Below are 11556 nucleotides of genomic sequence, written 5' to 3' on the forward strand. Positions count from 1 at the left end.
CTTGTGGTGTACATTTTTTTTTTTTAATGAAGAATTAAACTCTTTTTCTGAGAATGAAATAATGAGTATATACATTTTAAGATAAATTAAAATAAAAGGTTAATTTAATAAGAAATATATAGAGAGTATTATTTTAAGATAAGTTAAAATAAAGAATTAGTTTAATAAAGAAGTATATAGAGCGGGATGCTCTAACTTTTCAGTAGCTTTCTGATCTTTCACGAGCCATTGGTGCTATCTAGTTTCCTACATGAGTTAATACACCAATGGGAATGCAGGTAAAAAGATTCAACCAATTTTTCAAATAGGATCATACAATTAATTTTAGTTTATTAGGATTTTGCTCTCTAATCAATCATTAAAATAACTATTCTGATTAAGTTTTTTTAGATACAATACAAGCAAACCAAACAGACTTTGTCTCTCAGCTCATTTAGTTGCTATTTAGTTCATCTGCTAAATGTAAAATATAAGAACATCTGTATAATAATATATATATATATATATATATATATATACACTGCTAAGGCAATGGTGATGACAGACCTTCTTGAGAAGACAATGAATGAAGGGGTTGGTGTCTCTTAGAGAAGCTATTATGCAAATCCCTTCTAAACGATGAAGGCTTTTGTGCCAAGTGTTTGATAGTTTCTGTTGAGTTGTGTCTGCTTAGTAGGAATCGTACTTTTTCCTTGTATTTCAGTACCATAAAGAAGAAAACCCTGTGACACAACGATAAGAACAAAACAGCACCCAAATCCCACCACTTCGACCACTTTAAATCAATACCATAATACTTCTGGAGAACTTCCTCTCCTCTGAGCTTCGAGTCCCCCGGCACCATGGGGTCGAACTCCAGTCCGATCATGTCATTTTTGAATTGACCCTGTGCACCAAAAAGAGCATTACAAAAGTGTCCTGAGCTTGTTTTAAGTGTCGGTTAAGCTAGTTGTTAGGTAGTAGAAGACTGGCCTTTACTACCTGCACAGACCAGGTGGTAAAACTGATATAGCTCATTGGGTAGCGCCAGAAGAACTTGGGAAGATAAGACAGTTGCCTATAGAGTCCAGCTGGGATAGTCAAAAAGACCTGCAACTCAAAAGATAATAGCATAGTACTATTAGTTTCTTTTCAGAAAATACATTACAGATTTTTTTAAGAAAAAAAGAAGAAAGAAAGTAGGGCTACAAATCTTATTTTTACTTACAATTACACCAGCTGAAGCTCCTACACCCATCAAAAAATTAGGTAAAAGAAATGCCACAATCATTGCAATGCTCTCCATAATACAAATACAGCAGAAGGTGTTGACACAGAAATGGCAAAGGATGGAAATTCCCATATGAAATTTCACCATGAAATATATTATACTTCCGGATGACACAGCGGTGATCGCCATGAAAGGGAACGTTGCGAGGAAGTTCGACATCACAAACACACCTTCTCCGTAATGCCCATTTAATCTTTCATAGTGTAATACCTACTTTCATCCAGAACATATTGTCAGAACATAAGCTATTACTTCGTGGCCTAGGTGCCATGCCGTTATATGGAATATACAGAAAATAAAAAAAGAAGAAGAAAAGAAATGATAATCTACAGATTTTTTACTTCATTTGTAGGAAATTCTTACCTTCCATTCATCAGTGATAGAGGGTAAGCCTCCAACACACAAGACAAGCATGATGTCGTAAAAAAAGGTGTAGCATTTAGATCTTGTCAAGATTGATGGGAGTGATAAGCCAATATCAAAGAACATAATTCCAGCACCAGATGCAACAATAACACAGAACAATATCCTTATCCAGTAATACCTCACATCTCTTGTAATGTTCACGAATGATCGACTAGTCAATGTGCAGAGCTGCTTCCCCCAACTGCTGTTTTTCATCTTTAAATCACTCATAGGCTCATCCTGGAATGTAAAGATATAAATGAATGTGAAGTATAATTTACATATAATTAAAGTTATTGTTATGTTGGCTAAAGGTTAGATCACTCACATTAACTAGTGCAATCTCCCGGACCCTTTTTCTTGTACTTATTGGATATTCAGAATTCTTGTATTTTTCGATGAGTATGGCTTTGATGTCTTCTATATTCAAATTGATATGAGAACTCGAAGACTCCGGAGATCCCTGTAACATGTAATAGCAACTAGTAAAACAAACTGGCAGAGTCTAGATTGGGCTTATTTTATTGGGTACATTGGAAACTTTTATAGAAATGAACTTCCGAAGACACTCGACGAACGAATATAAATTTATTTACTACAACGGAAAGAAAGAGATTGTAGGGCTACAAACCAAATCTCTTTGTGTTCGTAATCTAATTGCAGAGATCTTGTCGAAGTCTGTATTGATACACCGAAGAAAATGATCAGCAGGGTTTTTTCTTGTTGGACAAGGAAATCCAGCCTCAGCAAAGAACTGCATTGCAAAATCAGCAAGTCAGCATTCATTGTAGGATTTCGCTGGGCCACCCTTTCATTGTCTGGGCCAGTACGTTTGATTACAATACATCGGGAGTAGTTCGTAGTTATTGTCCATTTTAAAAGGGTTTCCTAAAAATTTCATCATAGTGATGTTCTATTACTACCTTTAGAGCTGTCTTTGCGTCTCCAAAGTAAACGGTTTCGCCACTTGAAAGCAGGCACAGGTCATCAAACAAATCAAAGGTGAAACTACTTGGCTGGTGAACAGAACAGACAACTATTCTCTCATCCAGAGCAATATTTTTTAGAGCTTCAAGAACAAAGTAAGCAGAAGCACTGTCAAGACCCGAAGTTGGTTCATCAAGAAACATAACATGCGGCTGTGTTAACATCTCAAGGCTGATGCTGACTCTTCTTTTTTCCCCCCCACTTATTCCTCTCAGATGCCAGTTCCCAATTTTGCTATTTGCACAGTCTTGCAGTCCCATCTCCTTCATTGTTTCTTCTACCACTGCATCGATTTCTTCCTTTGTCATCCGAGAACCAAGCCTCAAGTGAGCTGAGTAAGCTAGTGTTTCTCTGACAGTAAGAGTTCCCAAAAGATGATCTTCTTGAGTAACATAAGACTGCAAAATTTTTACATATAAAAAGAAAAACATCAAATGAATTCATGAAGACAATAAATGTGTTCACAGAATCTGTGTAATGAAACAGTTTATCACCTAGATCATGTTTTTGATTTTCTCTAGCTATAACTTTGTCCGAATGAATTTCACGAGGGAAGTACAAAAAATGCTTGTAGTACGATCAATTTTGAATTTAAAAAACACGTGGTTTTTTCTTTATAAATAAGTGCACGTGCGTTCTTTGATTAATAATATTCATAGTGCTGTTAATTTGTAAATTTAGCGTTTAAATGACAAATATTAAAGATATCATAACAATGTATTTAAATTTATGGAGAAATGCATATTTGCCTCCTGCATTTTTATTATTTTTGATAATTTCTCATATTTTTATTTATCTGCATTGAGTCTTTGTATTTTTATTTTTTATTGATATTATATATTTTTTTAACAGTAAGTTGGCGCGTGTATTACACATTCTGGTAATGAAAGTGTGAATATTTTTTGAGCTTTTTTTATTAAATTTTTTATAAACATTTGCCCTCTATATATTTATATTTTTGATAATAAGTTTTTATACTTTTATTTTTAGCAACGATAATCCTTTTAAATTTATTATTTAAAATCTGATTAATAATAAATAGTAAAGATATTATAATCTAATTTAACTTATTATTTTTATTTAATAATATTAAAAAAGTCAAACCGTAAATATTTTAATAAAATATACAAATCTTAATGGCCAACTAATATGCAGGGTGGAAAACAATAGTTGGAAATAGTTGCTAATACCTTTTAGGCCGAGGAGCAAAAGGAAAAATCTATCCGAGGAGATGCTTGTGTCTGATTAGCTAGTTAGTGGGATAAATGTATTAACTCTTATTAACATGCACTAACTCGCTATTAAAAAACAACCTAATATCACTAAAAATAAAAATACAAGAACTCAATATGGACAAATAAAAATATAAAGAAAAATTATAAAAAATAATAAAAATACAGGGGGCCAAAGATACATGTATAATCCTAAAATTTATGAATAGAATAAACTATATACACTTATTTATTATGAAAAAGACCACAAGTTTATTTCTTTTTTCTTTGTCCAAATTTATTTTATCAATATGGTACTTAGTTACTTACAATATTTGTGCAGCCGATGCTTCTCTTCTTCCCATTGAGCAAAACATTTCCTGTCATGATTACATTGGATGGAAGCCTTCCTGAACATATAATGTTCAAAGTATTATTATTTCATGACAGAACATAACTTCTAATTTAGATGTGCATTAACAAAAGAATTTCTCTCTCTCAGTCCCGGATTAGCCACTGTTTTATTGGCTGATTTTCATAAACTAAAAAGCTACCACATATAAATGGTATTTAAATAAATATTTTTCTTTTTCTGTAGTGGAAAACTTTATTTTTCTTATTATTTATTTTAATGTAACGAAGAATTTATTAATCTTAGCACGTTATGACATGTCCTATTAAATTAGTTTCATGATTGAAATATAAAATACCAAATAGAGAGCATATTTAATTTAATTTAAGTCGAAAACCATTTAAGTTTAAACTAAAGGAGTTGTTGCATTCCTTCTACAAAATCATACCCATGAAATAGAATAAGACTGAAAAGAGATTAGATATTTGACATAATAGTAATTGTTTTAGCCTTAGACATTCCTGACTTTGGCATGTCATCATTACTCCCACAATTTATTATCTTTTTATGTGGCAATTTAATTTTTAAATTGCTTAAAATACTGATGGAACATGCCAATTTGCACTTAATAGAAATTTGGCCAAATCGTATTTATCATCCATTTAATATTTTAACTTTTAATTCAATTAAATAAATATTTATATTTTAACTTTTAAATATTTTAATTTTTTTTATTTAATTTAGTATGTATCTAAATTTTATATTTTGCTAATAGTTAAATAATTTCGTATAATGTATATGGACGTTCCGAGTAAAAATATAATATCAAAAAATGTTAAATAATATCAATAAAATAAATTCAGATATCTATAAAACTATATAAAAAGTTAAAATATTAAATTAATTAAACGATAAAATATACATTTAGCCTAAATTTTTCTAATAGCTTTTAGTGCTGGAATAATATATTCCAATCTTTTCGGATTTTATTTTGAAAATTAACTTTTAATATAATTAATTTATAGAGTGGATTGGTAAAGGTCTATTTTAAATTTAGATTAAAACTGGAAATTAGAGATTGCATTGATTATCAATATTATTGGTATTTTCTCAAGAAAAGAAAAAAAAAATGATTGAATTTAATGGATTATCAATAATTTGTCGTTATTCGAAAGCCTAGCGACGGTAAATATTATATGGATCCCTTGTCATCTACCGGGACCACTACATACTTTCCCATCATATATCCATTGCCATAACGACCCTAATATTCATATCCGAATATCATTTGCAAGCCGGGACCTCATGCTCACACACTTTCCACCACCTTATCCAACCCATCACAACATTCATTATATATATATACATACATTTAAATTTAGATATAGTTTTAGAATTTTTTTATCAATAAATTATATTTTTAATTAAATGATAATTCTTAGTTAAAAAAATTAAATTATACTTTTAATATTATATAAATAATTATTCATTTTTAATAATACAGTAATTTCTATGTCTAAAAATAGTAATATCAAGTATATTTATAGTATTAATTTATATAATACTAAAAATTGATTAATAAGGTTTTGAAAGATAATTTTTGTATTATAGCACTAAAAAATTTCTAAAATACTAAAAAAATACTTAACAATATTTAGTTTATTGTTATTTTTTAATTTTAAAGAGAATAATAGAAAGTATTAGAAATTTTATCGGTAAATTTAATTTATAATCAAAATAATAATAATGGACGTGTAACTCGCGAATAAACAACTAATATATATTAAATTTTAATATTAATTTTTTTGACATGTGTATTTATTTTAGACACATGGAGTCCAAATTTATATGTAAATTTTATAATTTTTTTCTATTAATTTATTAAGTGATGAGTTATATTCTTAATTAAACAGTGATTTTAATTCTAGATAATGGAGATGAAAAACATGAAAGTTAAATAGAGTTCGAATAAGCTCGTCTTGGATTTTGGATCATTTGCATTTGGGTCTTCGGATTTTGCTAGTTTCGAATTCGGATTGGTCGAGTTTGGGTTGGGCAAGTTTCAACTCTTTCTAGTCCTATTTCTTTTTTAGATTCATATCATTATGGAATCGGATAAAATCTATTTTGGATTGCCTTAGAATTTAGGTGGGGTTTCAAATAAACTTATCAGATTCAAATTAAATTTTCGATTAACTTATATGATTTTATTTTTTGATCTCATAAATTTTATCCAATAAAATTTTATATATTTAACTTTTTAAGATTTTCTAATTAAAAATTTGAAGTTCAAGTTTTCTATATTAATGATGGACCATCTTTTACCTCATATCTGCATAGTTGTATCTTTGATGAATTATCGTTTTCGTTTTCTTTAATTTTTTTAAAAATTAAATTATAATTATAAACTTTATTAGTTTTAAAAATAATTAACTTAATTTCTTAGTTTACTCACAAAAGTGTTTCCATAGGTAAATTAAAAAAATTTAAATTCAAACTAGTGTAAGTGTCAAAAAAGAATATTTAGTGAATTTTTCATTATCAACTAAGTTGCATAGTTAGGTCACACTAGTATTAGCCTGCATTAATGCTTTCCAACACCCATCTAACTTCTCTCTTACAAAGATGTTCGGGCGAGGGAATAGTTTATGAACAGCAGCACCACCTGTATTACACTAAATCATTACATAAAATCTTTTTAATGTTTATGGCAAATGTGTTAGGAAAAACTATTGGATTGAATGATTATACATTTTAACACTAAAATAATAAAAATTAATAAATATTTAACTTATTATAATTAACTGATATATGCTATATTTGGTGCACATTGGTATTTGAGTGTAATCATTGTATTATTCAGGTGCCTTTTGACAATTTATGGGATAACCTTTGGAGGTCATATTAGAAGCATAAACGAGAATATATGCTGCCAACAAAGTTATAATAATCAAAAGAAAATCAGTAACATAGTGTCCAAGTCTTAATTTGACTATGAAATATAAATATTACTTAACTGTATTAAACTTGAACTGTTATTCATATTTTAATCACTGCATGCATACCTTTTTACGATAAATATTTATTTAGATTTTTTATATATCTATACATCAAATCGGACAGATAATTGATATATATTTATTAATTTTAAATAATAGAAGGCGTGTCACTCATCTATTGTATACTTTTTTTTTTTATTGTGATATATATATCAAATTTTGGTAATCTTGAAATAGAAATAAAAAAGAAAAAAAAAAAATATATATATATAGAGAGAGAGAGAGAGGTACCAGATAATGCATCAAGCAAGGTAGATTTGCCAGAGCCAGAAGGACCCATAATCGCCATAACCCGACCAGGCAAGGCATACCCACTTAGCCCGTGCAGCAACTTATTCTTGTTTGCTGATGATCCTCTCATCATGCTCCAGTAGGATTGATTCACCATCACTGATACATCTTCCCACACCAAAGCTTTCATTTTTTCATGATTCGATCCCATTACTCCCATCTCTAACTCATCTCCAAAACCCTCACCTTCTTTTGTTTTCATATCCATGGCTATGTCTTACTGCGCACAGGCCACAGCTATAAGTAGCTACCCAGTTGTGTGAGTGCAATGTCTGCTCTTCTTAATTATTTGTGGCCCATGTCAAAACACGTCAAAGAAGAAAATATTTATTGGGTGTCCATGCACTCTTGCAATGCATCAATTGAATTTAATGACATGGTGGGACAATCCCAATACTACTTTAAATATCTATAGACAAAAACCTGACCACTGATTGTGAAATTGACAAGAAAAAGAAAAAGAAAAACATGCAATTCATCCACATTTGCAGATATGAATTAATAAAAATGTAATATAATTAATTACGTAATATAATAAAAATTATAATATAATGTAATATAAGAATTATTTTATTACTCTTTTTCGTTACAATAATAAATATAATATATTAAAATTTTTAATATATAGTTTATATATAATATTTAGTGTAAAAATAAAATGTTAAAGTAAGGTATTTAAGAATCTATTAAGGTTATTAATTATTTAAAATATTTATGGTGGATGAAATTCGATCACTGATTGATTAGTTGCTGGAATCCAGTCATTAATAGTTGAAATTCCGTCAGAGACACCTGATGTCCGGTCCCCAGCCAGTAGCCGCATAATGATGCTAATAAGTGGTTGATGATGGTCGGAGATGCTGTACTTATATGTTAAGAGAAAAAATAAAAGAGCAAACAAAATATAACGATTTAATAAATAAAAATAATTATATATATTTTCTTAAGCGTTAAATTAAAAAATAATTAATTACATGATATATTTACTATTATATTACATCAAATATTTTTCATTATTATACAAAATAATGAAGCATGTAAATATATTGTTATTCCATTATTTACTTCATTATATTTTATCAAACATATTCTTATATTGTCGGGGGAATTTAGTTATTATTTGTAAACTAGAAAATGAAAAAAAAAATATTATTTTGATGAGGGAATATTTGAATTATTAATTCCCCCTAAATGTGTCCAAAGTAATAAATTTAAATAAAGGTAATTTCTTTTTGAAGGGGTAAAAAAATTTAGCGGTGGCAAAGTAGGATTCAAATATGAAAATTCAATTCGACTGGCCTAAATTTAACTTGTCTGCAGTTGAATTATATTAACATAGTATTTGGTTGCAATCTATAATATTTATGAAATTTATTATGAATCTAAAATTTATATGTTTTAAATAGAGTGAAAGTTAATTTAGTATTCTGCATAATCAAATTTATGTGAAATTGGTTATTGCTAAACTAAATTCTAATATAATAGGTAAAATTTCCAAATGAATTTCATATTAGTAAGTCAATACATTCTATAACACTAAAATATCTCTTTCAACTTTATTATTTCTATTTTATTTTCTCTCAATACTTTTTTCCCAAATGAATCGAATTCTTTTATGGGTTTTAACCCAACAAAGCATAAAAGCTAATGATTTTGAAGTCAAAATGATCTAGAATTAATACCACCCAAAACCTAAAATGATGAAGATCTAAAGCGACGTAGAAAAAAAATGGCTTACGATATTGACTTAATGAAGATAGCTTAAAATTGTAGGCACAATAGGAAAGACACCTCTACTTTTATATATACCTATAAATAGTCAATTTTTTAATTGAATTTTTTTCTACTCTACTTTAATTTGAACTTTTACTCTTAAGAAAATGGTATCTACAAATATGACAAAAGAACTCAATTTAAGTACTTTTCAAAATCGTATAAAAAGGTAAAACAGTTTCTTTTTTATATAACATGCTAGAAAAGATTTCAATGTAAATAAACTTATAAAATGGACATCCCATTAATTAATCAATACAAATTTATATCACAAATAACTAGGGAATAAATTAATAATCACATAAAAAACAATAGAGATAACAATAATCTTTTAGAATTCTCATTCCTAATTATCTTTTGTTATCTTCTTCAATTGAAGAACACTATGAATTAAGAAATAACACCATGTATGATATTTTTCATGAACTATTCGGATATAGTAAAGATGAACACTTTAAATAGATCAAGTTAACACTTTAAATTTTCTACCAAAGAAAAATAAAAAAGGAAAAATCAACTTAAATAAATGAATGAAAATCACTTACCTTATGAAAATAGAATAAACATTAATTAAAGAAAGAAGAAAAGTTAAATTTTAATTAGAAAAAAAAGGTAATTGTGTCAAATAATAAAAAATAAGAAAATACTATATTATCCCTATTATCCACATTTATTGTGGATCAACTTGATCCCTTACGCATTTTCCTTATGTTAATATTGGACAAAACTAATTTCACATTGATATATAGTATAACTTATTATGTGTAGCATATGTATTGGTTGTATTTAATGCTAGATGCTCAATAGTAACAAGTAATCAAATTAATAAAAATACTATATTTAATAAGTGATATCACGTGTCTTTATGCGACTGACTTTAATGCGACTGACTTTACTTAGAGATAACATGATAGACTAAATCTAGTAATATTTTTCCGAATCAGTTAATATAACATTTGACTTCTCTTATCTTGTTAGATTTTCACTTTATTGTATCTTAAATTTCTCAAGACCTTTGTCTTTTTTTTGTTTAAATAATTAAGTATCAAAATATATTAATATTAAGATGTAATTTTAAATTTTTAAATTTTTAACTTCAGCATCGCATTTTAATATTGATTTCAAAAGAACTGAGCCAAAATTTCCATTGCTAAAATATTATTGTTTAAATATATAAAACTAATAAAACTCCAAAATTAGAAAATGAAGAAAAAATTAATTTTACATACTTAAACGATAATATTCTAATAATTTGATGAGTCAACAACTCTAATGTCGATTCAGTTCTTTTTTATTGTCACTGAAATCTTACATAATATCAGCAAATCTAATTGATAATTTTATTAAAAACTAAAATTGAAACCAACACTAAAATGTGGTGTTGAAATTAAAAGATTTAAATATTACATACTAGATTTGATAATAAGCACAAAATAAAGAATAAAAGCAGTACAAAAGTTAATGTTGAAAAGAAAATTAAAAATTGAAGATCTTGTTGAGTAACAAAGAGCATAGGAGGAGCAGTATGTACAAATTTAATTTTGCAGTTAATTATAAATTTTAACAATTACTATAGCTTATATTGTTGTGATTATAAATCTATTTTCTCTTTTATTGGAGATGTATTTTGCACTGTTGCTTGAGTAATGAATGTGATATCCATTATTGTTGAAGAAAGTAAAAGGGGAACAAAAAGGAGAAGAGGTAGGTTAGCTTGGTGGGGATGATCAATATGGCTATTAATATAACCCTTCTTCTACACTTCTCCGGCCAAACAATTTCCCCTCCATTTACCGGCTAATAAATGCAGGCCAAACGCCCATATATGACCCATCTTTTTTCCGGGGACAACATTGAAGCTTGATTATTATTATTTTTTTTCCCAAGTAACAAGAAGAAATTACATGACTTACTTTTTTCATTATTTATTTTTTACCTCGTGTTTTAAAATTTTATTTATTTAACTTTCTTTTTATGTTTTTCGAATATTTCTTTTATTTATATATGCTTTTTGCATGGTTCTTCTTTTTTACTTTTATACGTATTTTTGAACTTTTTTTTTAGTTTTGTATGCTTTTTGGACATTTTTTTTTTATTTCTATACGTTTTTGGAGTATTTTTATAATTTTATATGATAATTTTATTTTTTAAAACTTTTATATGCATTTTATGCTAATCTATATAATATATTTAAGAGTATATTATATA

At 27.7% G+C, this 11556-nt stretch overlaps 1 protein-coding gene across 1 annotated transcript; it reads right to left on the bottom strand.

The window, feature by feature from the left end:
* Positions 1 to 351: 351 nt before the first annotated feature.
* LOC8287674 (ABC transporter G family member 15) lies at positions 352 to 7898 on the bottom strand. The gene is made up of 9 exons (XM_002529468.4): positions 7516 to 7898; positions 4204 to 4283; positions 2599 to 3060; positions 2307 to 2429; positions 2004 to 2138; positions 1634 to 1915; positions 1208 to 1480; positions 982 to 1089; positions 352 to 886 (listed from the first exon to the last, which is right to left on the bottom strand). Exons 1-9 carry the CDS (start codon positions 7781 to 7783, stop codon positions 524 to 526), a joined length of 2094 nt encoding a protein of 697 aa, XP_002529514.3. The 5' UTR covers positions 7784 to 7898; the 3' UTR covers positions 352 to 523.
* Between the last annotated feature and the right edge of the window lie 3658 nt (positions 7899 to 11556).

This window comes from Ricinus communis, chromosome 10 (genome assembly GCF_019578655.1).
Source record: "Ricinus communis isolate WT05 ecotype wild-type chromosome 10, ASM1957865v1, whole genome shotgun sequence".
NCBI lineage: Eukaryota > Viridiplantae > Streptophyta > Magnoliopsida > Malpighiales > Euphorbiaceae > Ricinus > Ricinus communis.